General features: G+C 52.8%; 1 protein-coding gene across 3 annotated transcripts in view; it reads right to left on the bottom strand.

Moving 5' to 3' along the window:
• Window positions 1-400: 400 nt before the first annotated feature.
• Pdgfrb (platelet derived growth factor receptor beta) overlaps window positions 401-26,856 on the bottom strand; it is a 39,571-nt gene continuing 13,115 nt past the window's right edge. For 2 of the 3 annotated variants that reach the window (XM_052742260.1, XM_052742259.1), the window contains 22 exons: window positions 24,244-24,289; window positions 22,965-23,285; window positions 20,550-20,816; window positions 19,729-19,856; window positions 19,474-19,648; window positions 18,815-19,007; window positions 17,943-18,058; window positions 16,463-16,586; window positions 15,698-15,915; window positions 12,909-13,003; window positions 11,789-11,921; window positions 11,291-11,395; window positions 10,875-10,985; window positions 9,297-9,456; window positions 7,932-8,092; window positions 7,249-7,367; window positions 6,891-7,013; window positions 6,121-6,232; window positions 5,485-5,584; window positions 4,218-4,323; window positions 3,239-3,471; window positions 401-2,298 (listed from right to left, as the gene is read on the bottom strand). In XM_052742260.1, the coding sequence (XP_052598220.1) occupies window positions 2,139-2,298; window positions 3,239-3,471; window positions 4,218-4,323; window positions 5,485-5,584; window positions 6,121-6,232; window positions 6,891-7,013; window positions 7,249-7,367; window positions 7,932-8,092; window positions 9,297-9,456; window positions 10,875-10,985; window positions 11,291-11,395; window positions 11,789-11,921; window positions 12,909-13,003; window positions 15,698-15,915; window positions 16,463-16,586; window positions 17,943-18,058; window positions 18,815-19,007; window positions 19,474-19,648; window positions 19,729-19,856; window positions 20,550-20,816; window positions 22,965-23,285; window positions 24,244-24,283 (3,300 nt within the window). In that variant the 5' untranslated portion in view covers window positions 24,284-24,289 and the 3' untranslated portion in view covers window positions 401-2,138. The remainder of the gene's footprint in view (window positions 2,299-3,238; window positions 3,472-4,217; window positions 4,324-5,484; window positions 5,585-6,120; window positions 6,233-6,890; window positions 7,014-7,248; window positions 7,368-7,931; window positions 8,093-9,296; window positions 9,457-10,874; window positions 10,986-11,290; window positions 11,396-11,788; window positions 11,922-12,908; window positions 13,004-15,697; window positions 15,916-16,462; window positions 16,587-17,942; window positions 18,059-18,814; window positions 19,008-19,473; window positions 19,649-19,728; window positions 19,857-20,549; window positions 20,817-22,964; window positions 23,286-24,243; window positions 24,290-26,856) is intronic. The other variant, XM_052742261.1, reaches the window with a different exon arrangement.

The raw sequence follows: 26,856 nt of genomic DNA, 5'->3' as shown, positions 1-26,856 counted from the left end.
TTCGGACTCTGGTAGGCACCTCTGCACAAGCTACCCCAGCGCAAGTCTGGTTGTGGGCAAGAAGTGGGTCAGGGAGGGTGACTCAGCTTAGCTGCCAAAGCCCGAGCACATGGTGAGGTTGGGTGGGGGTGGGTGGGGGGAGGCTGGACCATCTCTGTAAGCCCATGCTCTCCTTCCAGATACCATAGCCAGAAAAGCCTCACCTCACATCTGGAAACCCAAGCACAAGGCCTAGGTGGTCACCCAACCACTTCCCAGGATGGGAGGAAATGAAACTCGCTTAAAAAAAAAAAAAAAAAAAAAAAAAAGATGAGAGTCGGAGCTGAAGGGACCTGTCTGAGACAAACTGTCTCCTCATTCCTGGACACATAGACTCAAACCTAAGAGATCAGTCTTTCAGTGAGAAGCACCAAGTTTAATATTACATTTTTCCCTTAAAAAAAAAAAAGTAGAGATAGGAAAACTTAACAGCATACAAAATAGCACTTCCGGTGTCTAATGCGGGTTATCGTGAGTCCTACAAGTACTTGTAAACCTAGGTGATTACATCTTTGGTACCGTTGTGAGCAGTGCTCCCCAGCCTCCAGCAACCTCTGCTGCTCCAGGCAGGGAGCTGCCAGCCAGCAAGCCGGCAGGGAGGGCCCCCAGAAGGGCTGACTTCTCCTCCCCTGACCCAGCCCACTCCTCATTCCCCGGGCTCCTCCAATGTCCCCTGGTTCAGGGTTAGTGAGGAGCCACTGCCGGACTCAGGCAGTGACAAAAACACTCCCGTGTGGTACTGCCCGCAGACTGGGAGAGCTGCCAGTTAAAATGGCACCCCCCACAGCATCTACTTCTCATGCCCATCTCAAGCCTCGAGTCCTGCACGGGACACATCTGTCCTCACTCTCCATCATGTCTGTCCACACTCCTGGCGACAGTGGCCTGAGGTGACCTGGCTTGTCTTCTCTGCCACTCTTGCTGGCTCCAGAGTTTATCATGGGATGAAAAGGGTCTCGTGGTCCTTCTGTGTCCTCAGGACAGCTGTAGGGGGGTTTCCTAGGACACTGGTTGTTACTCCAAGTCAAGGTCTGGGCAGTTGCACTTGGGGACCTGAAAAAGAGGCTCAGTTCCTGAATCCCCAGATGTGGTGTGTGTCTGGAATCTTCTCAGAGTTCAACTGATTCCCAGAAAGGTGGCTTAGGGGCTTGACCCCACTTTGCCTGGCTGAGTGCAAACTCCTGGAACACTCTAGAATTGTCGTTTTGACAGGGTACGCAGAGTCAATGAGTTCAACTTGCTCATTTTTCAGAGGGCAAAGAAAACTGGTACCCAGAGAGAACAAGGGTCTCACAGCAGTCCAGCGCAGTTGGGGCTCGTAGTGGCTCACGCTTCAGGGGGGCACTTAGCCTATCACAGGCGTGGACTCTGGGCCCGCAGACTCTGGTGGGCAGGTCAACGGAGAGTGATGAGGAAAACGCTCTAGGGCCAATGAGGATGAAAGGCATGGGTACTTCTTGTGGCCAGGTGTGCCCTGAGTGCCCTGGGCAGGCAGGGTTGCAGGCCAGAGCATCCAGTACTCAGTTCAGCCTTTACCCCTAACAGTGCTCATTAAGCATGGCTGGCCCTAGACCAGCTCGGGCCCGGGAAAGCTAAGACTGGCACCAGGGGAGGTGAGTTCTGAACGAAACGACCTTGTCCACGGCTGGCCTTTGTTTGGCCAGGAACCAGACACCAGGTTCTTGCCCAGTTCTTGGGAAGATCCAAGTGGAGGGAGCCAGCTGAGGGGCAGCTGGCTCCCCAGGAGGAAGCGAACACACTACCGTACACCCGTGACTCTCTCCAGGAATCCAGGCTCCCTCCATACCTGTCCGGTAGCCAAGCCCAACTCTTCCTCTCACATCTGGGGAAACCGAGTCCCCTGGAGGAGCCCTGGCTCAGAGTCTCATGGCCTTCCAGAGGCAGAGGCTCCGTCCCCGCAGTTCTCTTGCCTCCTAAGCTAAATTGGTCCTTGGGTGCCGCACACCAGGGGCCTTCTTCAAGGGGGCAGCTGGTGGCGGTGCAACAGTTGGGAGGCCAGGCCAGGCCAGGCCAGGCCAGGAGGGTTGGGTGCTGGGAGGCAAATGGGAGTTTTGGGCAGGGTGGGGTGGGCCTGGTCCCTACAGGAAGCTGTCCTCTGCTTCAGCCTGAGGTCCCTGGCAGCTTGAGCCCTGCGGCTGCTCCAACTCTGCCTCAGGCTCTGCCTGTGGCTCTTCTTGGAGATCCAGGGGGCTGTCGCAGGAGATGGTCGAGGAAGTGGTGACTTCGTTCAAGGTGGAGCTGGAGGAAGGAAACAGGTCAGGAAGGAGCTGGGGAGACCCAGGAAGATACTGACAGCCTTGTCTAAGGGCTTTCTGTGTACTGACTTTCCATACTGCGAGGCCGGCACCCCAGAGAAGCACAGCCTGGGGAGTTTGTCTCATTGCTCCACAACACCCAGCAAGTGAATCTGGAAGCTAGAACTCAGAGCAGGACCATCAAGCCCTCCAGTTTCTTTCTCCTCCCCACTTGCCTTCAGGACCTGTGAAGGCCTGCATGTACTGCTAGTTCCCATGGAGAAACTGAGGCTCACAGAGGCAGGGGCCTGTCCGAGTTTCATAATGACAGGCTAGAAATGGAAACCAGCGTGTCCCCTACCACTCTCCATGGGTTGAATCATGATTTGGGGAGTCCCCACCCCAGTTTGTCATCAGTCTAGGAAGCAATAAGGCTCCCCTAGAGCTCACCCCACAATGGACTCGCCACAACCCAAGGCAGACTGTGTGTCTCTTCCCCTGGCGGAGTTCTAAACTGAATTTGCAATACCTCCAATCTCCTACAACCAGGTTCCTTGGAGCCCTCTGTGAACGGTGTCAAGGGCAGCCATGACCCACAGTACCAGCTGGGAAATGTTAAATGTTTCCTCTTTGTCCTCGGGATGAACACAGTACCCGAAAAGGGTCCTGTGGGTACATCCTTAAAAGGAAGAGCTACCTTGCAGATGGGTTCCTGAACATCTGGTTTCATTCCAATCTGCCCTTCCTGCCGGCAGCTTCAAGGGCTGAATAAGCGTCAGCCTCTGCTGGCCACTGGTGAGAGTTAGTCCTTACTCGAGCTAGCTGTCAGTCCTTCTGTGTCAAGTCTGGTGTACACACACACACACACACACACACACACACACACACACACACACACGCACTGTACTCGTGAGTGCCTGGGACCAAAGGGTTAGGGTGTCTACCTGGCAAGGCTGGGGGAACCCTCTACGACGCCCTCGTCAGCAGCGTCAGGCTTGGGGTCAGGCAAAGGGATGATGTAGTCGTTGTCACCCTCGTTGGGCTGCACAGCCGTGTAGAGGACAGAGCTGGTGTCCAGAGGAGATCGGAGGCTGTGGAATCCTGGCAAGCGGGCTTGAGACCTCAGGATGGCTGGGTGGTCACTTCTGAGAAACTCCTCATCTACCTGCTGGTACTTCTGCTCCATAGGACAGGGAGGGAAGGGGGAAAAATGGGTGTGAGATGGACGTCTTAGAGACCCTACCCCAGCAAGTACACAGAGGAAGGGGTTCTGATCAAAGCTACATCAATGAGATGATGCCCTCTTTTCTGGTATCCCAAGGCAAGGTACATGCTCAGAGTCCCCTAGGAAAGGGCAGGTAGCCAGGCAGCACCATGGCCCTCTCCTACCCCACTTTGGAGTAAATAGACAAGGGCTCTTATTCTGTTGTAGTCCCCCATGGTCTCCTGTTGGGGCTGGGGGGGGGTCAGTGTCCCTTGCTATGAAACACTTGTGACTCCATTCTGCCTTGATCTCCCCAGGACCACCCTAGATGGGAAGAAGCAAGAAGCCGAGCTCAGGACAGACTCGCTCCACTGGCCTCGTGTAAATCTGGGACAGGGTTTACGTAGTTGCTGGCAGGGTTCAGGAGAGCCTGGGGTCGCTCACACTTCTGAAGGAGCCCCAGTGTTGTTGTGGTGCACAAGTTTGACAGATAGGGTTATTGACCGCACCTCCCTGGGTCAAATTCATCAGCTTCCACATCTTGGTTCTACCAAAATAAATTCATAGCTCTGGCCCAACTCTCTCTAGCACCATCAAGGAAATGGAGGCCCAGCGCGTGTGAAGAGTATTTCCTCCCGAATACCAGCGCACCATACCAAGCCAATGCACAGGGTTCGGATCAGAACTCTGTCTCCCACCCCCGCCTTGTCTCCACATACCTTCTTGTATCCCTCACCCAGCAGCCTCTCCAGGAGCAGCACCAGCTGGGAGAAGGGGGGTCGAGTCTCAAACTTCTCTTCCCAGCACTTCTGCATGATCTCATAGCTGAGGGAGGCAGAGGGAAGGTCAGAGTCCGTGCCTTAGAGGCAGGGCCGAGCAGTAAGGCTCAGAGCAAGATGAAGAGAAAAGATGCCGGGGAGGAGCAGCCTGGGGCCTTGTTAACACCATCACTGCTTCTCATCGATCCCTTGGGAAGTCTTCACCACCACCACCCCCTGCAGCTTCCCTCACCCACGTGATTCTGCATAGTCCAAGACACCATGGTGAGCACGTAATCTGAATTTGGCCAATAGGGCCGGGCGGTGGTGGTGCACTCCTTTAATCCCAGCACTCGGGAGGCAGAGGCAGGCAGATATTTGTGAGTTCGAGGCCAGCCTGGTCTACAGAAAGAGATCCAGAAAAGGCGCAAAGCTACACAGAGAAACTCTGTCTCGAAAAACAAAAAAAAAATAAAAAATAAAAAAAAAAAATAATTTGGCCAATAGAGATTTTCAACCTCCCCGCTCAGGCCTGGTTCTGATGGCATGTGACCCAACTGAGCCCTTCAAGTTCAGCTCTGGGTGGGCCTGGAGAGAGGAGGCTCCAAGGTTAAGAGCACTTGTTGCTCTTGCAGAGTAGTGGGGTTTGATTCCTAGCACCCACAGGCTGGCTCACAGCAGCCTGTCATCCCAGTCCCAGAGGGTCTGACACCCTCTTCTGATCTCTGAGAGCATCGGGCATGGATGGGATGCACATACAGGGTATGCAGGCAAAACACCCATACACTTAAAATTAAAAAAAAAAAAAGAGCGGTGGTGGTGCATGCCTTTAATCCCAGCACTCAGGAGGCAGAGGCAGGAGGATCTCTGGGAGTTCAAGGCCAGCCTGGTCTACAGAGTGAGATCCAGGAAAGGCGCAAAGCTACACAGAGAAACCCTGTCTCGAAAAACAAAACAAAACAAAACAAAAAGTCCGCTGGGGATCTTCTGCTGGAGCAATGCAAGCCATGAGATGTTAGGGTGGTGCTAACGCCAGGCACATGAGCAGGGCAGGCTTGAATTTGAAGTCAGCATTGTGAAAGTGGAGGCCTGGGCTGGGACAGAACTTCCTGATGCCACCGTTTTGAACACCTTGATCCAGTTCTAGCGGGACTTGTCTAGCCTCTGAGCTAGAGTTGCCTGCCCTCCGGACCCTCAGATTCCTCCAAGCTCGCAAGGTTCCACTCACATCTCGTCGGAGGCATGAGGAGGCTGGGCCATGCGGTAGCCCCTCTTGATGGCATTGTAGAACTGGTCATTCATGGGCAGCTCTGGATAAGGGGTGCCACCTGTCATGGAACAGAGATGGGGACATTATTGTCTCAGGGTGTGGGAAGCGGCAGGGTGCCCTCTCAGGCACACTGTCCTGGCGTATGTGAGAATGCAATGCCCTTGGCATTGGAAACAGAGATGGGAAGAGAGAAGCAATAGATACCCAAGCAGGGTTTGTGTCTGGGTTTGTTTTGTTTGTCAGAGATGGAGTCTCTGTGTAGCCCAGGCTGGCCTCAAATTTTCCATCTTCCTGACTTCCAGGTACTGGGATTACAGATGTGTACTGTTATAGCTGGCCTTAAGCATGCTTTTAGATATATCTAACCCCTTTGACACTTGGATGGGAAGGTAGAGACCCAGAGTTGGTAAAGGACTTGCCAAAGCCATACAGAGGAAAGAGTGATAGAGCCTGGACTTGCTCCTGAGTCCCTGCTCATGTTCCAGCGTCTGTCCCACGGTCCCCTGCTTCCAGCCCAAGGAGCAATCAGGAGGTAGGAGCAGGAGGGTAGATGTTCTGGTATATAGCTTGGGACTGGGGGAAGAGGTGGCTCACCCAGTGTGAAGATCTCCCAGAGGAGGATCCCGAAAGACCACACGTCACTCAAGGTGGTGTAGAGGCTGTTGAAGATGCTCTCTGGGGCCATCCACTTCAGGGGCAGGAAGGTCTGCAGAGGCAAGACAGGTACTGAGTCCCTGGAGGGTCCTAGTGGCCAGTCTCTCAGCCCCACCACACCTGGGAAGGAGGAGGCTCAGCAGCTCCCACACCAATTCCATCTCATTCCACTCCAAGGTTCTGAGCACATTCCTGGCCAGAGTGCTGGGAAGCTGTTTCCTAACTCACTAGCTAGAAACATGGCAGCCTGTGTCCATGGGGGAAGCCCTTAGGGTGTGCTGTACATAGAAATCAGCAGCCATGGACATGCCTAGGAGCTCTCTTTGGGTTCTGGGGTCTGCAGTCCTTCTATCCCTGGGCTTCAAGACTTACCTATCTTACAACATCTTCTGGGCTCCTTCCTCTGTCCACCTTACATCTCCTAAAACAGGGCTGTCGATACCCCTTTCCATTTACCCCAAACCCACTGGAGCTGGTTCCTCAGCCCCTGCTGTGGCAGTGGTCCTGACCCTCTCCCTGCCTCTCACCACTGTGCACAAAGCTAGGCTCCTTGTCCTGTCCCTGCTCACAGCTGGGCAGCATTGACTTCTCTGCTGGAAGGATAAGCCATCAGTGGCCCCATACTGAGCTGTGGCCACATGAATCAGGGGAAACCTGTACCCGGCGTCAGAGGCACCCGGCACAACCCCATGGATGGTGAAGGCACTCACGCTGCCCTTGGAGATGTAGTTGGAGTCCCGCATGATGTCTCGAGCCAGGCCAAAGTCACAGATCTTGACCAGCTTGCCCTCACAGATGAGCACATTCCTTGCCGCTAGGTCTCGGTGAACACACTGGTCCAGGGAAGAGAGAAGCTGAGGCTAAGAGGCAACTATGGGAGAAGACCCTCTGGGCCAGGGCTTTAGGAAAAAATGTGTGCCGGCCCGGGTGGGGGGTTTCTCAATGTCCTGCCCACCAGAGGGTTGGGAGCTGTCTCACGGGGCCATACATGTAATGTGGGAGAGTCTGGTTGGCTAAGAAGACCCCTCTCCCCACAATTCGGCCTTTCCCCATCAGGACCACACTTACGTTCTTAGAGGCCAAGAACTCCATGCCATTGGCCACCTGGTAGCTGAAGCCCACGAGGTCTGTGTAGCTAAGCACCGGTGAATCATTGATCAAGGTAGCCCGGTAGGTCCTTTCAGGGGCTAGAGAGCACAGAGGGTTCTGGTTACTTTGTGTATACCATAGGCCTAGAAGACCCGTCTTTAGCCTTATAGGTGGCTGAATATTCAATACAAGTGGCTACTGATTTTCTAAGCATTCCCTTATGAGAATGAGCTCTTAAATGTCTAACCTAAACCTCTTCTGGCTTCACTGCACTCACTGGCAAGAAAAGCCTTAGCCCCGAAACCACTAGCAAAGGCTTGCCTGCCTGTCTCTCGGGACATTCGATGATCGTGGGGCCAACTCAGAGCACATCTATCTTCCTCCAGGCCTTCAGAGGCCACCTTTGCCCGGCTCTCCCCTTCTTGCCGGCACTGTGCATCCTTCTGGACCCATCGACAGGATTCGGGTCAGGGCTCCACTGCACAGCAGCATTGGGCAGGCAGCTAGCCTCAGCGTCCACGTGGATGAAATGGGCTATCTCCCCCCCCCCCCCCGGCCCCAGGGTTGCAGCAAGACTGAGTCTGTTAAGGACTCTGAAAGGAAGGCGTCACTGTGCATACGGGACGAGCCTGCACATGTGTGAGAACACCGTCTTTACGCACCAGATGGGACATAGTTGTCGTAAGGGGCCATGTAGTTGGAGGACTCAATGTCTGCATACTTGATGTCTCCTTTCATGTCCAGCATAGGCACGTAGTCCACAGACTCGTCCTTGCTCATGTCCATGTAGCCACCGTCGCTCTCCCCAGTCAGGGACAAGGGGCTGTAGGTGAGAAGATGGAGTGAGGGAAAGTCATAGATTGCTCTTCCCCTCTGCTCCTCAGCCTCAGCCCACGGGGCCTTGTCATCTTTGGATTTTTCCTCAGCCACTGTGCCCACTGTGCTAGGGTCTGCCACAGTACAAATGACTGAACCAAACCCTGTCCACTAACCTGTGTGGCCCTGAGCTGGGCCCTGGGGCTGCCAGGAGGATACAAGACCCAGCATGTGTTCTCAGAGTTCACACCCGGGAGTGATTACAGCAGCGAGGACAAGGGTCATACGTGGGTCTGCAGAGCGGCTCCTTTCCGGGCCTTTCCAGCACCTACCCATGCCTACAGGTCTGGGAGATGCATAGTCTAGAGTGGCAAGGTCTCACCTGGACCTCTCGGGTACAGCCTCAGCTGCCCAGGGAGTAGTGGAACCAAATACATGTGTGTAAGGAAACGGGTCACAGTGTTAGAGGGGACAAGGGTGTATTTTCAGATCCTTATGTATCCTTTTCCAAAAAAAAAAAGTTACTCTTCTCTTTGCTTTTTTAATCAACAAGCAATAACAACAAAACAAAATAAGAGGGCCTAGAGAGAGGGCTCAGCGGTTAAGAGCACTGACTGCTCTTCCAGAGGACCCAGGTTCAATTCCCAGCACCCACATAGCAGCTCACAGCTGTCTGTAACTCCAGAATCCAACGCCCTCACACAGACATACATACAGGCAAAACACCAATAAAATAAAAATAAATGAAAACAGACTAACTAAGAGATGTTCTTTTTGCAATAATCAGAAACAGGAGTTGAGTTGCCTAGAGGGGCCTGAGGAGGCTGGCTTGTGGAGGGAGCAGAGGCCGGGAGCCTAGTCTGAAGCATCTTAGAGCCCGGCTCTCGGCTCATCACTGCCTCTGCCCCTTATGTCCCTAAAGCAAGAGAACAAGACACTCATGACACAAGGATGGTATGTGAGTTCAAGGAGTCACATCTGCAGAAGGCTTAGGATGGCGCCTGCCTCACTGAGATGACGTGGAAGTGACAGCTGACCCCCCTCTCTCCCTATCATCATCATCCTCCTCCTCGTCGTCGTCGTCTGTCTGGTTCTGGCCTTGGCTCCGGGAAGTGACTCTGCCCCAATGCCCACACCCTCATCTTGGGGCTTCTGGACAAGGAGCGCCCATATGCCTGGCGGGTACTCACGGGGTGCTGCCTCCCTCATACCTGGGTAGGGGGAGCCCCATGGGCAGGGCGTTGCTGTAGAGCTCAGCACTGGGTGGGCGGGGCTTGTTGGAGTGGCGCTGCAAGAAGGTATGCTTGTTGCGGTGCAGGTAGTCCACCAGGTCTCCGTAGCGGCAGTATTCGGTGATGAGGTAGATGGGCCCTGTAGAAGGACAGGCTCAGGGACAGACTCTGGGGGAGGCCTCATTCTTCCCAGCACGGCCACAAAGCCAATAAAGCGTCTTGGGTGTGGACACCCAGATAGCAAGATGGCAAAGAGAGCCGGCACCTTCTCTGCAAACCCCGGTCCTCTCCCTGCCCTCTGTGACTGCAAGCTGTTAGTCTCCCAGGGCCTTCCTCTGCCCATCTAGCCAGGGGCTAGCAACACCCACCCTTGGGGTTGACATGAAGACCCCTGAGGTGATGCCTTTGAAGGCTCAGCACTCGGCAAGCCTGTGACAAGCAGTTGCAGCTGCTGTTTCCAGACTCCTGGACTCTGGTCCGCGTAAAGCAGGTAAACGTGACTGTCAGCACAATCTTCCAGCTACACTTCAGTTCAACGCACTTAAAGCCACCCAACCGATGAAAACAACACTTTTGAAATATGTTCATTGCAGGCACGGGCAGCAGCCTGTGTGCAATGTACTTCTGTATTTAGACTGATTACACAATACCGAGGAAAATCCCAGATCTCACAACGGGCAGCTGCAAATGGTAATAACTTCACTATTATTACTATGTCGGAGGTTCGGTGGGTAACCAAACCCTCCAATAAACACAGTTGAGCAGAGTGACTTTCAACACCGATGTGAACAACAACAACAACAAAAAACCCCAGCCCCTGGTTAGCTCACTGATGGGCTCTGCTGTCTCCAAGTTGTAGAAGCTCTTCCTTTCTCACGGTTCTCAAAATGTATTGTGAAAATACAAAAATGGAAGTTGGAGAGACAGTCAGCAGTTAAGAGCACTTGTTGCTTTCCCAGAGGACCCTGGTTCAATACCCAGCACCCACATGATGGCTCACAACCATCTGTAACTCCAGTTCCAGAGATCCAATGCCTTCTTCTGGCTCCTCAGGCACCAGGCACACACACGGTGCACAGACATCCAGGCAAATACTCACTGTAAATTTAAGAAACTGAAGAAAACAATGTCTAAAGAGACTTGGGTTTGGAAGTTGCTGGAACTAGTGGCCCAAAGAATCTCTCTGCCAAGAAGGTATTGTGAGTCTAAGTTTCTAAAACTGAGCCCAGGGGCTGGAGAGATGGCTCAGCGGTTAAGAGCACTGGCTGCTCTTCCAGAGGTCCTGAGTTCAATTCCCAGCAACCACATGGTGGCTCACAACCATCTATAATGAGATCTGGTGCCCTCTTCTGGCAAATAGGCAGACATGCCAGCAGACTACTGTATGCATTATAAATAAATAAATTAAAACACCCAACATCACTGAGCCCATCTGGGATGGTGAAGATAAACTGCTGGGCAGCGTGGACACTCTAGCAAGGGTGTCCTGTTGTTGGCAGACTGAGTGAGAACAGGAAAGAGGAGCCCCAGAGTCTTCTGGGGATATGGGTTGAGTACCTCCTTTGGTACAGGCTCCCAGCAGGTTGACCACGTTCAGGTGGGGTCCAAGGTGACTCATGATCTTCAGCTCTGACATGAGGGCTTGTTTCTCACTGCTTCGGGCTGTAGCTGAGGAGGGAGAGGGGCTCAGCCTGGGTGGGCCACTGAGGCAGTCTGGAGGCCCTACCAGGGCCCACTCTGGCTCTTCTGTCCCACCCTGTTGTAGGTAGGACTAGTGTCCTAGGAGCGGGAAGAAGGTGGGAGGAGAGGAGAGAAGAAGGAGGAATCCAAAGAGGTCACAGTGAGGAGCTTTTCTGTCCCACCAACTCAGGACCAGGGCCCTTCAGAAGAAACCAAATGTACAGGGAAAGGTAAGGCAGAGTGAGCCCCCAGGTGTGAGGAGGGGGTGGGCCAGCTCACATTTCAAGACTCACATTTCAACATCTTGACTGCCACTTTCATGGTGGCCTGTGAATGGCTCAGACCATGGGCCGTGGCCTCCACCACTTGTCCAAAGGCTCCAGAGCCTAGAGTGCGTCCTAGGATGGATAGAAACCTTCAGCTTCTGGAAACTAGAACCCTCACCTCATCTTCCTGCTCAGAATGAGGGACTGTTCTCTTAGGTCATCCATCCCTCCAAACACCTCTCGCTGCACTCCCTCTCAGGAAGCTTCCCATCCTTTGGGCCTCATCTAGATTCTGCCTGCTGTCTGCCTCCCGCGGAGTCCCTGGAAGACCTCCTGACTCCTCAGGGAATCACAGCTCCTCTGCACCCGCCTCAGAGTTCCTAGGGCTTCCGTGTCTGCCCCATATAGAAAGGATACTGAGAGCCAGAGAAGGCAAGATATCAGCTCTGGGCCCCAGCTAGTAGCAGCCATGCTGGGAGCAGATATCAGGGTCCCCATGACCACCAAAGACTTCTTAGGACTGACCGAGCACAAGCTGGTCCCGCGGCAGCTCCCAGGTGGAGTCATAAGGCAGCTGCACAGGGTCCACGTAGATGTACTCATGGCCATCGGAGCTCACAGACTCAATCACCTTCCACCGGATCTCATAGCGTGGTTTCTGCAGGACAAGACCAACAGATGAGCTGATTGGCCAGAGAGCATCTTGGCCCTGAGCCTATCAGGTCTAGCCCTTAGATGGCAGATGGGACAGGAGACTCTGAGATCAAGAGAGGGCAGGAACATATTTGAAGTAATACAACAAGTGACCAGCAAAACCAAGGTCTCTATGAGCTCAGAGGCAACTGGCACTAAGGGGCCCCAGTAGGTGGAAGGTGTGACTGAGAAATCCTGAGGATGCAGCCTCTGGAGAGCAGCTGACAGGGTGGTCCTCACTCACTAGAACTGCTTCATCAGCTTCTCTCTGAGCCCCAGTTACTCCTCGGATGGAAAGGGCAGGTTACCCAGGAAGTGACACAAGGTAGGACAGATGTCAATTGTGGGTGGCCCCTTCCCCAAGTCATGTCTGTCTCCCTAGGATCTCAAAAGGACACAGCCTTTGGATGTGGAAATCTTAGGGTGCCAGAGTCACAAGATCGGAATCTTATAATGACAGGATGAAGGGGTACTAAGGTCCCAATTCAGGAATCTTAAGCGTTTGGAGCTACAGAATGGGAAAATGTCAGAATAAAGCATTGAAACTTCAGATTTGTGGGGTCAGATTGCAGTCTAGTGACTCATGGTAGGCTCTGTGGATAAGAGCTGGAAGAATCATGGGGCCAGGAAAATCCACCCACAAAGTGCCATTTGTCCCAGAACTGGGTTGAACAGGAAGGACCTAGGCAGAGGAAAGAGCAGGGGCCAGCAGTCCTGGACCACTTGCACCAGGCCCAGGTCAGCCCAGCCTGCTGGGGACAGAGGGAGATGGAGACCCTGTGTTGTTCAGCCTGCTGGGGACAGAAGGAGATGGAGACCCTGTGTTGTTCCGAGACAGCTCCCAGCTGAGCTCTATGTTGGGCCCTTCATATGTGCCAGATTGTGTGACAGTCAGTGGAGACCATGAGGAAATATGGGTACTACTTTGCACTTACAGGCTAGAGGTACTTACCTTCTGCCACAGCATGATGAGGATGATGAGAGAGATGACGGTAAGGACCACCAAGGCCAGGATGGCTGAGATCACTACCACTTTGAAGGGCAGGGCTGAAGACAGAGACCAGAGCAGCCATAAGCAAACAGTGGCTGGCAGCTGCTCTCTCCATCTTGCTGTGGGCATCACAGATTCACTGGACTTGCTCTGCCTAGTACATGAGCCCTTACTGCCTAGATAGCCGGCCTCAGGGCCCACACTCCGGCCTTACCTGCAAACTCCAGTGCCCCTCAATGATTCCCTGCTCTGATCACAGCCAGGCTCAGGCTGGCCTTCAGCACTTGCCAGGCTCAGGCTGGCCTCTCCTAGCCTATGAAAACCCTCTTCTGGTTGCTGAGCATTACCTGTGCTTCTGACAGCATTAGGCACCCCGAGGATCAGGCCATGCCCTCCTCTTTTCTGAGCCCATGCCTTGTTAGGCTGCCATGCCTGGGTCATAGATTTAAGCGCCATTTCTAGCCAAATGGCCGAGGCACTCACAGACTGCCCTGATGGAGCCGACTCTGAACTTCAGCAGCCTCGAGAATCCATACCCAGAAAGGAGTCTGTTCCTCCCAGACCTACTCTGGGGGACCAGCTGGTGTGGGTGGTGGGGCAGTCATAGAGAGCACTGACCAGGGCACTAAGGTAAACAGGCAGGTCTACCTGGGTCCCCTGAGCCCTGGATCTTCTCTAGCCCAAGGCTTCCACATCGCTGCTACCCAGTCAGGCTGGCTGAACCGCCAGCCCCGTCCTTCCCCGCTTGGCAATATCTGTTGTCTTCTGGGAACTCGTTTCTTCCTCCTATGTCCCCTTCCTGCCCCCCTCGGGTCCCCAGGGAGCCTTCCTCCAGCTTACTCCACATCCTTTCCTTCTTAGGGTCACTGACGGACATCTTTGTTCTCTCTTCCCAACAGCCCCACATCCTGGTCTCGCAAAGGGAGCCTGAACCCTCCAGGGATTCATCAGAGTCATCGCAGGTCTCTGTGTAACAACAGTACGTGGCGTCCTGTCCAGGCGTCACACAAGGACTCTCCTTCTACTTTTACTCAGGCCCAGAGTGGGTCTGTATGGCAGGCTGTGCCCTCGGCTGCGCCCCCTCGCTCAGGGATATATGTATATATATGAGAGTGTGGGGGGAAATAAGGGCATTTCATTTTTTACGTCTGTGTATATGTGTGCATTTGTATGACTGAATGCCATGTGTGTGGATACTGATGGAAGCCAGAAGAAAGCATTAAACCCATGGGCGCTGGAGCGACAAGTGGTCATGAACACCCTGGCCTGGGTGCTGGGACTGGAACTCAGCTCCTTTGGAAGAGCAGCAAGTGCACTTAAGCTCTGAGACATCTCTCCAGCCCCAATAAGGATATTTAAAAGCTCACTTGTAGTCTAAGAGCAGGTGACAGGTATGTATATAGACAAAAATGTATAAGCCTGTGGACTAGCCTGTGTGTGTGTGTGTGTGTGTGTGTGTGTGTGTGTGTGTGTGTGCGCGCGCACACACAAAATGCCTTTTGAAGCTCTGATTTCTCTGACTTCTGTATCCTGTAACCCCACTCCTTTTCACTTCCTTTCCCATTTCCTCCCCTGCCTCAAATCCACATACAGTTTGCCTTCCAGACAGTCTGGTTTCCTTGAACTTCTCAGAACCAACTTTTCCACAGGCCTCCATGGCTGCAACTCCACCCCTCCCAGGCCTCCATGGCTGCAACACCACCCCTCCCAGGCTAACACCTACTCATCTTTCAGCATTTGATGTTAAGCTTTTTTTTCCTGGGATACTTCCTCAACCCCACAGTTGCCACAGGGCTTCTTCCTTCTCAGGGCTGCTCCTTGGAAGTAGTGATCCAGCGTGGGCTAGTTTACTACCTCGTCTGCCTCCTCCCTCAGGACTGGCCCATTGGCCTCTGTACCCCAGTGAATTTGGGTCCCCATAACTTACTGAATAGGAAAATAGGCGAATGATGAATCATGCACATACAGATGCAGGTAGGGATGAGTGGGAGACATGTACACACATCTGGACTCTGGCAAGCACTGTTCACAGTGCGATAATCGTACATACATGTGTACCTGCTAAGGTTCACACATTGTCTGGAGGTGTACATGTACAGAGTAGTGCTCAGTGCTTTTTGGTGTTTTATATGTTGCAATTATGTAAATACAGATATGTACCGTGCCAATTTTCACACATGCACAGGAATTGTACATGCATGGTTTATACACATGTATGGGGATTGTGCTCCCACGTGTACATGCATATAGACATTCATTTTGTGGATTTACATACAAGTCTTGGATTCGGGCAGGCTTATACACACAGCTTATGCAAATATATTCTGCAGTTTTATATTCATGGACAGCATGGTGCATGCTTGAGTCCATGCTAACACATGCATACTCTGGGGATTAGGCATCCTCAGCACAGACTGCACATGTGCACGTGAAGAGTGTACACAGGAACTCGAATCCCAAGGTCAGCCTACTCGTGTTCAGAGTTTACTGCATGCATCATGCACACCAGTTCGTTTTCTACACATGAATCCATGCTTTCCACGTTTGTGCTGTATCGACTTGTGTTTATGCACCTGTGTCCACGTCATCCATTGTGTGTGTGCATAGGAACACGCTCTGGTGGGTTTTGCAATGTTCCTATGGGCTTGTGAGCATGCTGACTTGATCCGATCTGGGCATGCAGGCTCAGCACAGCTGGATCAGGGAAGGGGTGAGAGGTCATCAGAACCACCCAAGGCTGGGGCACTCACCGTGTGGTACCACGGTGACCTCCTGCGCGTCTCTGCCCATCGAGTTCTGCAGCATACAGCGTACTGACAGCGGCTGATCCACATGACGCAGGCGCAACGTGCTCACCACCTCATATTCCTGTTCTTCCTCCCAGAAAGTCACATTAGTCTCTAGCTGGTTCTCCTCCTTGGAACTGTTGTTACCCAAGGGTATGGGTGACAGCTTTCGTGGACACCTGCTAGGAGACACAAGGGGATGGGCTTGCAGCCTCTCTTAGATCCCCCGTCTGCAGATGGGAAACTAAGACTCAAAGCAGGCTGCATCATTGAGTGGTGGTATAAAGAAGTGAAGTGTGCTTCATTTCTATGACTGCTTAATCCTTAAGCAGGTTCCTGCTGTGCTGTCAGGATGGACCAGCAGGGAGCGCTCCTACTCCAGAAACGATGCAATTCACTCAAATGACCCTCAAGGTTATCCAGTGTGTCAGGGATAGAGGCAAACCCTGAGCTCAACCTGTCTCTGTCTACTAGACTCAGCTCTGGTCAGGGGGTTAAAACATCTTCTGGATGAATTAAACACCTCCAGGGACCAGACCCTGCACCAGACCCTGCACCCTCCTGGGTTGAGGATGGCTCAGGGTCAGGGGAAGAAAAGAGGCCATTTAGGTTATGCACAGTATCACCAGGAAGACTGAGGACGCATCTAAGATGTGACCTGGACCTCTCAGGGGAAGAGGCTGGTCTAGGTCACCCTCCACTGGGTTCACTCTAGGCAGCTGTGCTCACCTTTTGAGGTCTCTGCAGGTAGACCAGGTGACATTCGGCTGAGGCATGCCCCGGCCACGACAGCGGATTGTCTGCTCCCCATTGGCAGGGTGGCTCTCACTCAGCTCCAGCACACGGACAGGGACTGAACGGTCAGAGTACAGGGTCAGGAAGTGGGGTGATCAGAACAGACCTCAGGGGGACATGCTCCAGAGTTTCCCCAGGACTGCAGGGGAGCATTAGACCAGGAGTCACAGTGTGAAAAGTGACAGGTTCCTCTCGGTACTTCAAAGGACTTTCAAGGGTCAGAGTCTGTCTTTAACATCACTCTGAGACTTGCTGTTCCCTTAACAGAGAGAGAACAGGCATCCCAGGGCCCTGGGCAGCCAGGCTCATGAAGCTGGACTTTGACAGTACTGTTTTGTTTTCCCCGGATTTATTTTAGTGGTTGTTTTATATTTATGGCATATGACCCTGAGTTTCCATCACAGCTAAAATGCTAAATTTTGTCTCTCAAAATAGATTTATTTATTTTTAGAAAGCTAATTGATAAAGCATTAAGTTCTTATTGTGTCGTTTCTACGCTCAAGTCCCTATCACCTGGCTCTTCGTTTCAGTCACAGTAGAAGCCAAAGCTGTACCAAGCCCACAAGCACTTATCCAACTGCCCCCTCCATCTCCCCTCCATTTCCGCCCTGACCTCAGGCTTCTCCAGATACACCAGCCCAGCGCTCTGGTTCTGGCCACACCCACCTTCCCGCTATTTCTCTGGCAGTGTGACAAGGGGTGACGCATGATCTGGAGTGCCCGTCTCCAAATATCCACTTGTCTAATGCCCTCCCCTTCTTCAAATCTTCACACATGTCACCTCCAGAACGAGGCCGGCCCTGATCACCGTGCTGAAGACTACAACCCTTCACCACCTGCTATACCAGGGCCTCTCCTCTGTGTGTGTGTGTGTGTGTGTGTGTGTGTGTGTGTGTGTGTGTGTGTGTGTACGTACGCGCATGCCTATGTCTGGGTCTGGGTCTCTGTGCGTGTTCTGTCTCTCTCCCTCCTTCCCCGTCCCCTACAGTTACTTGTTCTCTTCTAACCTTTTTTTTTTTTTGTTTTGGCAGGGAATTCCTCCTCTCCTATTTGTCTTCCCCCACTAGGATGCAAATTATATAAGGCAGAACTCTGAACGGACTGCCATATTGAAATTACTCAGGGAAGTGTGAATTGTATAAGAGAGACAAAATTGTGGTGCTAGTACATAATTGGCTCAGATGTGGGGGAACACCAATATAATGGTGTCTGATGGTCATCTTCTGCAGCTGGGGAAACTGAGGCCCAGAGAATGGACACACCAGATCAGCTGTCTAGAATGTCACCTCCTTGGTTCCAGGCCCTTTGTCCAGCCTCTCCCATGGGCGGATGGGCAAAGAAGGAAGGGAGAGGGATTGGATGAGGAGGGAGGGAAAGGGAGGAGGGGAGAGAGGGAAAGGGAGGTGATGCTTACCGTTGACCTGCAGCTTGAAGGAGAGCTGGGCCTCTGCGTCCTCGTGGAAGGCCCGCATAGTGTAGCAGCCAGCCTCTGCCACTTTCACGCGTACCAGGGTCAGTTCTGACACGTACCTAGGGGGGGCAGGTCAGGCCAGGGGACTTCGATCAGAACTACAGGGACCCCTAAAGCGTCTTCACCTTCCTACAGTATGCAAAGGGAAGCGATAGGCTTGGCAAGGTCACGGAGGTGAGGGCAGCAGCCGAGTCAGGATTCCCACCTACTCTCCTGAATCCTCACCCACAGGCAGCACCACTGAGCTAAGAGGAAGGCTTAGGAAGGACCCGTGTATCCCTCTCTCCACAGCTCATCCCCTTCAGAGCGGCAAAGCCTTGTCAGTCTGCTGATCTCTAGCCTCAGGGACATCGTTTCCATCCAGTTTTGTTGTTGTTGTTCTTTTCTTTTCTTTCTGTCTTTCTGTCTTTCTTTCTTTCCTTCCTTCCTTCCTTCCTTCTTCCTTCCTTCCTTCCTTCCTTTCTTTCTTTCTTTCTTTCCTCTCTCTCTTTCTTTCTTTCTTTCTTTCTTTCTTTCTTTCTTTCTTTCTTTCTTTCTTTCTTTCTTTTTTGCTTTTGGCTGTCTCCTGCAGGCTCTGTTTCTCACAAAGGCAACTACACCTCGAAGTGGCCAAACCACCAGTATCTGTTTCCCCCTTCAGGAGACACAGAGTGGCTTGCCCTGGTCCTGCAGCGTCCCTGGCAGCTGGCAGCTGGCAGTGCCTCACATACAGCAGACTCTCGGACAAAAGGGACCTAGGTTTGTTGTTATCTGAAGGCCCCGAGCTGCCTGGCAGCTTTGGAGCTTCCAACACAAGTGGACTAGCTGGTGCTCACCGGGTCTCCGATATGTTGCGGGTGGACAGAACCATCTCGCCAGCGCTGGAGTCACCCAAGGTGCGGTTGTCCTTGAGCCACAGGACAGTGGGTGGCGGATAAGCCTCGAACACCACCTGCAATGTTCGGCTCCGGTGCAGCTCAGCAATTTGTACATCACCCAGTGTTCCCAGCAGCCTCACGTAGCCACTCTCTGTGAAAGTACACAAGAGTCAAGGGTGGACCCTGTGGGCAGGGCCATACCAAGACACGAATGAGGGTGGATATCCTGCTGGTGGAGAGTTCCTGGAGGCCTGTACCTACTAAATGCTAGAGAAGCACCTTCTAGGGACAGGACTTCTTCGGGCAGCAGAGCAGGAGTTCAAGCTTGGGCTGGACTTGGAGCAGGGATGGAATTTGGTGCTGATGGTATTGGGGTCAGTGCTGCGGTTGGAACTAGAGTTAAAGTTTTCTGTTCTGGTTCTATATTATATAAAGGACACACCGGAACTACTGGTACAGCAGCTGACTTTGGCAATGGGGCTGCCAACGTCTGCACTGAGTGGTTAAGGGTTAAATCTGGGACTGATGTTTCACTTTATTTGAGTCTAATACTGAAACAGACCCCAGAGTCTGGTCCAGTTCAGGGTGGGGTAGAGGGTTGAGTCCAAGGCACCCACCAATCACAGTGATGTTGACGGCCTTTTCATCTCCATGGTCATTCACACTCACGGACACATTGCAAGTATAGGTCCCCGAGTCACTCAGCTCAGCAGTGGGGATGTGCAGGATGGAGCCAATGCGGGAGGGCACCCCAAAGAGGTAGTCTGTCACCGGCTCCACCAGCCGCCCACTCTGCAAGGGCAAGTCCCCAAATCAGAAGCCAGTGGGAGCTGAGACGTCTGACCTGCCTTCCAACCCTTGCCCAGCATTACCTTCATGCGGGGGTATGTCCACTGGAAGTTGACCACATCGTTTCCCATCACAATACACTTGATGGTAATGCTCTCACCCTGGCGGACCACGGTCTGTACTGCGTTCACAGAGACATTGATGGATGACACTGGAGTGGGGGGGGGGGGAGAGACTGAGTTAGGGCCAAGGAGGTCATAACCAGCCTCCAGCACTAGGCTTAGGGAATGGGAGTGGCTAACTGTTGTGACAGATTCATTCATTGGTTCTATCAATAATAATTAAACACTACCATATACAAGCGCTATTCTAGACACTGGGGCTAGAGGAGTGAACACCATAGACAGAATCTCTTTCTTCATGACAATGGGAGAGTCATCTGGAAGCCACAGTCCTCTGGGAATCTAAGTGCAGAGACATTTACCAAGCACTTATTACATGCTAGCCACCTTAACCTCTTTTATTATACCTTTCCCAAAATCTGCGTGGAAGGCGGTCATCGCCACCCTCGTCTTATGAGCGGAGAGGGAATCAGGCTCACGGGGACCATGTGTCTTGTGCAAAGCGGTCCAAACGGGAAGTGGCCCAGCTGGGATCCAAACCCAGCTGGCTCCAAGCCTGTGCCTTTGACCCCAGTGTATGAAACCCCGACCGGCCCTTCGTGAACTATGACTGTGGACCAACTCCCTCCTTTCTCCGAGCCTCAGTTTCCTTGGGTATAAAAGGGATAGAACGCTAACTAGCTCCCTCCCCAAACTACAGGAGAATCCAATGAGCTACGGAGCTGTGCACTCAGTAAACGGAGAGGCTGCTCTTCCAGAAAGGGCCAGAAAGGGGAGCTCACCCTGGAGGCTGTAGACGTAGAAGGTATCCGAGTCCACTTCCCTGTCCTCAATGGTGGTTTTGCAGATGTAAGTCTTGTCCTCGAAGGTACCGATGAAACCACGCTGGTGGTCATAGGGTATGTGTAGGGGGATATCCACTTTCTTCTCATGCAATGTCACCTCCAGTTGGGGGTCTGTCACTCGGCATGGAATTGTCGTCTCTGTTACGTCCGTAACGAAAATGAATAGGTCCTCAGAGTCCATCGGGAGGAAGCCCATGGTGGGATCTGTCAGGAGGAAAGCCGAGGAATGAATGTCCTGGTTAGTGGTTTTTTTTGCCAACTTGACATAAGCTAGAGTCATCTGGGAAGAAGGAACCTCAACTGAGAGAATTCCTCCATCCGATTGTCTGTGGGGCATTTTCTTGATTAATGATTGATGTGGGAGGGCCCAGCCCACTGGGGGTGGTGCCCCTCCTGGGCAGGTGTCTTTGTGTATAAGAAAACCGGCTGAGCGAGCCATGAGGAGTAAGCTAGTAAGCAGCATTCCTCTCTGCTTCAGTCCCTGCCGCCAGGTTCCTGGCTTGACTCCTCTTCCTGACGGACTACAAGCTCTAAGTTGAAATAAACCTTTCCCTTCGCAAATTGCCTTTGGTCATGATGTTTAATCACAGCCAGGACCATGAGTTTCTAGCTGTCTGGCGAAATCCTGTCTGATGTTAAGTTGAGGAGTCTCTTCCCCTCTCTGGCCCTCAGTCCCCTCAATACAGAATAAGGATACTGCTGGAGTTCTGGTGCTCCCTCCAAACTGCATTGAGATATGATTGCCATTGCAACAGTATTTCAAGGTAGGATTTTTAAATGATCATTGTCAGCTAGGCCGGGTGGTGAAGGCCTATAATCCCAGCCTCTTGTGAAGCTGATGCGAGATGTTAGAGAACTAAGATTTGAGACCCGTTGAAGCAACAGAGTGAATTCAAGGCCAGCCATGGTAACCTAGTGAGAATCTGTCTCAAAACAAATAAGTTAAAAAATAATAATAGTAGGAACTGGAGAAATGGCTCAGGGGTTAAGATCACTTGCTGCTCCTCCAGAGAATTCAATCTTATTTCCTAGTACCTACATCAGGTAGTTCGCAACTGCCTGTAACTCCAGCTCCAGGGGATCCAAAACCCTCTTCTGGCCTTCATGTGGCTGGCACACACACACACACACACACACACACACACACACACACACACACACACAGAGAGAGAGAGAGAGAGAGAGAGAGAGAGAGAGAGAGAGAGCATTCACATTCACATAAATAAAAAATAAGTAATTAATTAAAAAAAATCATGACAGAGAGGTCTGGGGATGTAGTTAGGTAGTAAAATCCTTGCCTAGTATGCACAAGACCCTGGGTTCAATCCCCAGAGCCAAAAAGAAAAAGGGGAGGTAATGGATGGATGCCGTTACAAAAGTGTCAGTTCAGCCCCCTCTCTCTCTTCCTGTGCTCTCTTGCCCGTCTGCCTTTTCCGTGGTATAAAGTCGCAAGAAGGCTTTTTCTGGGGCTGGAGATGTAGCTCAACTGGCAGATTGCTTGCCTAGCATGCATGAAATAAGTGTAGTAATGCACGCATGCAATTCCAGCACTCAGGTGGTAGAGGAAGGAGAATCAGAGGTTCAAGGTCATCGTTGACCATACAACAAGTAGACATTGCCTCAAAAATAAAGGAAAAGATGCCGAGTGTGGTGGTGCACACCTTCAATCCCAGCACTCAGGAGGCAGAGGCAGATGGATTTCTACGAGTTTGAGGCCAGCCTGGATTACACAGGGAGTTCCATGTCAGCCAGGGCTACGTGGGAGACCCTCCTCCAGGGTGGGGGGGGGGCGCGCAGGGGAGGAAAAGAGAAGAGGGGTAAAAAAAAGTTCTTGCCAGATGCTGGCCCTAGAGCCTGAGGGGCCCATGCTAGATGCTGGCCCCTGCCTCCAGAACTGAGTACCGATCAATTCTGTTCGTTATCAGTCGTCTCGGGTCTTCTGTTATGGTAGCACAAGAGGATTAAAGAAGATACTCGCAGAGGCCATTTCCGGCTCTTCATTTGATATTGACAGTACTGGAGTTGGAGTGAGGGGGTGAAAAGTCATAAATTAAACAGTAGCTGCACCTGAAGCTCGGAGAACAGGGTGGGATATGGGGGCCGAAAGGAACAGGTTGGGACCAGCTGAGAATGCAGAATTCTTGGGAGGCAAGAGTGGGAGACGGCCAGGAAAGAACAGACAATGGGTGGAACGATGGTGCTCCTGGACTGAGCCAGGCTGGATGCTGCTCTTTGCCTGTGTCACATGGCTGCATCTCCGTGTGTCCATGAGGTACCCTTCAAGCTTCCTTTTGTACCACGTGCTGTGGAGATGAGGGTGAGGGAGTGGGCACCACAGGCTAGTGCCCTTACCTGGCACGAAGATGTAGACGCGCTTCCGCTCACCGAGCTCTGGCCCTAGGGAGTTGTTGTAGGCACAGAAGTATTCTCCAGTATCTCCCCCAGTGACATTAGTCAATGTCAGCACACTGGAGAAGGTGCCGTCCCGATTCATGGCCACTTCTTGCCAGGACGCCTGGGACATCTGCTCCCATACCACTGGAGCTGAACCCGAGCAGGTCAGAACAAAGGTGCTGGACATGTTGAGGATGAACTCTGGTCCAGGGGGCGTGACGACCAGGCCTTGGCAGATCTGTGGTCCCAGTAGCAACAGCAGAGACAGAAACAACTGGCCTTTGGGGCAGGAAGGGTCACATGTCAGGGCTCAGAGAAAGTAGCCCTTCCCCAGAGCTGTCCTGGAGGCCTGTCTGCATAGCTCCCAAGTCCTTAAAGAGCACATTTTCCTGTTCAACACAGGGTAATTGACCACCGTCAGGCCCTCAAGGGCTCCTGTCCTAGGTCTCTGCCTCTTTTGACTCTGGCATCTAAGCCCTTCGGCTATGCTATGTGTAGGCAGCAAGCAGGAGAAGGGGGCAGGAAATCCTGTGGAAGCAATCCCTGGGCCTCCAGTTCCTGCATTGCCGTTCAGGTCACTCCCTAGGCCTCTTCTCTGTAGCTGCTCAGTGAGATGCTGAGGCCCCTGGGCCTTGAAGGACTCAAGGATGGAGTGGGGGGTGAGGGGTTAAGATATGTATGTCAGATGATTGGTGACTTCCCCCACGACATCCCCTGGGGGAGGTTGGGAGAAGCAGCTATGGTCAACGCTACACATCAGTGTTTACAGAGAGGGTTTTAAAAGCCACATCCTCGTGTTCCCTAGTGATGAAAATCAGGACAGGTGCAGCCAGTCAGCAGGGTCATCAAACCACGGTCAGTAGGGCAGGCCACTGGCTCCTCACCGGTTGCCTGGACTTTGCCCAGACCTTGGAGAGCTTAAGGCAGGTATCCAACTGGACTGAAGAGGGAAGGGAGACAGGGGTGTCTCAGAGGATGCTGTGGGTGCAGGGGGATAAGTAAGGAACTTGAGCTGGTAGTTCTGGACAAGGAGGGATCTACTGAGTGGATCTAACAAAAAGCTAATAAGTGGGCAGTTGAAGGAGTCCCCCACAGACCACCTCCAAATGCAGGGAAACTGAGGCTCAAGAGTACTATGGAGCTTCTGGATTCTCAAGCCTTAGTTCTACCAAGCATCAGTACTGCCAGCTCCCTAGGGCATCCCGAGGATCCTCATCTTTGTCCCCAGCCTACTTACCTTTGAGGACTGAAGCTGGCATCGCACCCGGGAGCCCCATGGTGTCCTGTAAAACCAAACAGAGATCAGGGCCCAGTGTGGGCAAAGGCAGTGCCAGGCCCACCTCAGACCTGGTTCCTGCAGAGTCAGCTCTGCTTGGGTATCCAACATCATGTCTCAAGGCTGGGAAGATGATCCGGGTCCCCAAGCCCTCGCCCTTCTGTTTCCAACTCTCATGTGGCCTTGGCTGAGTCCTTTGACTATGGGCCTTAGTTTCCCTCTGTGTTAACCCTTGGAGGTGGGGAAACTGGGCTCAATAGAGGACTGCCAGCTCCGATAGCCTGTCCTCTGGGTGACAGTTCCAATACCAGGCACTTATCTGCCAGGACAAATATTTGGGAAAAGTGTGATGAAAGGGCCGGAGGAGCAGGGCGGGGGTGAGCCAGAGCCTGAAGAGCTCCCACAGCTCCCTCCACAAGCACAACAGGAAATGGGACGTCTGTGGGAAGGGAAGTGGGGAGGGGGAGGGGGCCAGGACTAAGGAATGTGGGAGTGGGCTGGCCCCCCTACTCAGCACAGAGCCGCCCAGGGGGCCCAGGAGAGAGGAACCAGGTTCTCAGCCCCATCTAATGGGTCAGGCTTGGAAGGTCCTTGGAGACCACTGAAGCCAAACTTCCGACGTCCGTATGGGGAAACTGAGGCTCTGGGGAGCAGAGACATTTACCCAAGGTTCCTAACAGAGCCTCTTTGAGAGGGAAACAGAGAGCTCAAAGGTGGGAGCGGAGGAAGGCAGAGAGGAGATCTGAGAAACAGGCTCCTGGGGCAGGGACACAGACAGACACGTTGTAACGGATGAATCTTCGATTTGCCCTTCCCTTCGCCAGCCATTCCTCGGGTTCCAGACAGTGACCAATAGCCAGGTATGGTCAGAGTCACGGACTGAGAAACCTAGGAGGCTATCATGTGACAGGCAGCAAGGCGCATCCTGAGATTGTGGGGGCTGCCCATCCTGGTCCAGTTTGTCTCCACTCCGCCACGTTGACCTTTCTAGTTTCTACCCAGGCCTGAGGAGTCAGGTCTCGTGAACTCCATTGCCATCTCTTGTGCCGGGCCCACGTCTGTGAACAGAGCCTCTAGCCAGCAAGGAGCTGATGAATGTACCACCAGTGAGGGCTATCGCCACACATGAGACACAGGCAAGGCCCACCCCAGCTCTGTTCAACACCTTAAGAAGCAATCTACACAAAGCACTCTGCAGACTGCTTTTCTTCCTTTACCCTGTATAGGAAGGGTATGCCTGAGGGCCCCCTGGCCCCGAGTCTCCCCTCTCAGAATTACTACTGGTTCAAAACCTTCCTGATGCCCCTTTCTCGGTCCTTCCCCTCAGAGTCCTCCAGTGCCGGCCCCTCCAGCTGGACACCAGGCCTCCTTGGGCGGCACAGACAGCATTGGGTACCCAGGCGGAGCCAACGGGCTGTACAGAAACCCATCTGCTCCTTGGTGGGTGCCCCTCTGGCTCCCCACTTCCTGCCAGAGATGTGGGCCAAAGAAAATCATTAGCAGCCCAGGCTGGGGGAGGGTTCACCCTAGCCCTCCCCTCCTCTCCCAGCCTCCCTGGCTGGCCACACTGTTTATTATTCTAAAGGAGGAATTTGGCCTGCTGGCCAGGAGATGGGAGGTCACTGCAAGGAGGCTGGCCTGGCTCTGGTAGGCTGTGCTGACCATGTCCGCTGGAAACTCATGGCATGCCGTCCCCGACCCTGAGACTTTCTATCTCTCCATCTTCTCTTCTCCGGCCCTCTCCTGCAGGGAATAAGGCTGGAGGAGCTAAAAGGAGGACTCTAAGCTGGGAAGGAGCCGTCTCAAATGGGAAGTAGAGACCCAGAGAAGTCCAGAATGAGGACCGGGTCACATAGACACAGAGTGTGTTCCAGCTGTGGGGAGGACAGACTAGGCGAATGAGCTTCCAGGGGGCGAATGGAAGTCAATGGCAGCTTGAGTCTTGAAGAAAGTACCCCTCACCAGATCCTCGAACCCACTGTGACAATGACTGGATCTCCTGCCTGCTCCGGGACTCATTTGCATATGCATTCACAGAGAGGTTGTGATGGTCATCTTTTTTTTTTTTTTTTTTTTTTTTTTTTAGTGGTTTTTTGAGGTTTCACTGTGTAGCCCTGGTTGACCTGGAACTCACTCTGTAGACCAGGCTGGCCTTGAACTCAGAGATCCACCTGCCTCTGCTTCTCAAGTGCTGGGATTAAAGGTGTGCACCACCACTGCCTGGCTCTGTGATGGTCATCTTAAAGATCTGTCACTATTCAAAAGTTCTACCTTTTTGACTACTCAAAGAGAAGGTTCTGGCCACCGTTACTCTCCATGGAGTGACCTGAGGAGGTAATGACTGGTCAGGAATGCAGATGACCTGCTTGAGGCCATAGTACCTGGGAATCTACGACCCGTCTCATCCCACTGACCTAGCGAGTAGTTTCAGACACATTGTCTAAATGGCCTTAGCTTCCTCCTCTGCACAGCTGGGAGTTAGATGGTTTTTCAGGTGACTTCCAGCCAAATGAACCCGGGGTATTTCTGGGGTGACGAGACAGCAAGCTGCAGGTCGAGGACTCATTGGATTGG

This window comes from Peromyscus californicus, unplaced genomic scaffold (genome assembly GCF_007827085.1).
Source record: "Peromyscus californicus insignis strain IS unplaced genomic scaffold, ASM782708v3 Scaffold_17__1_contigs__length_78620276, whole genome shotgun sequence".
In the NCBI taxonomy this organism is placed as follows: Eukaryota; Metazoa; Chordata; class Mammalia; order Rodentia; family Cricetidae; genus Peromyscus; species Peromyscus californicus.
The sequence above is the reverse complement of the archived record's forward strand: the minus strand, read 5'-3'. Positions and strand labels throughout refer to the sequence as shown.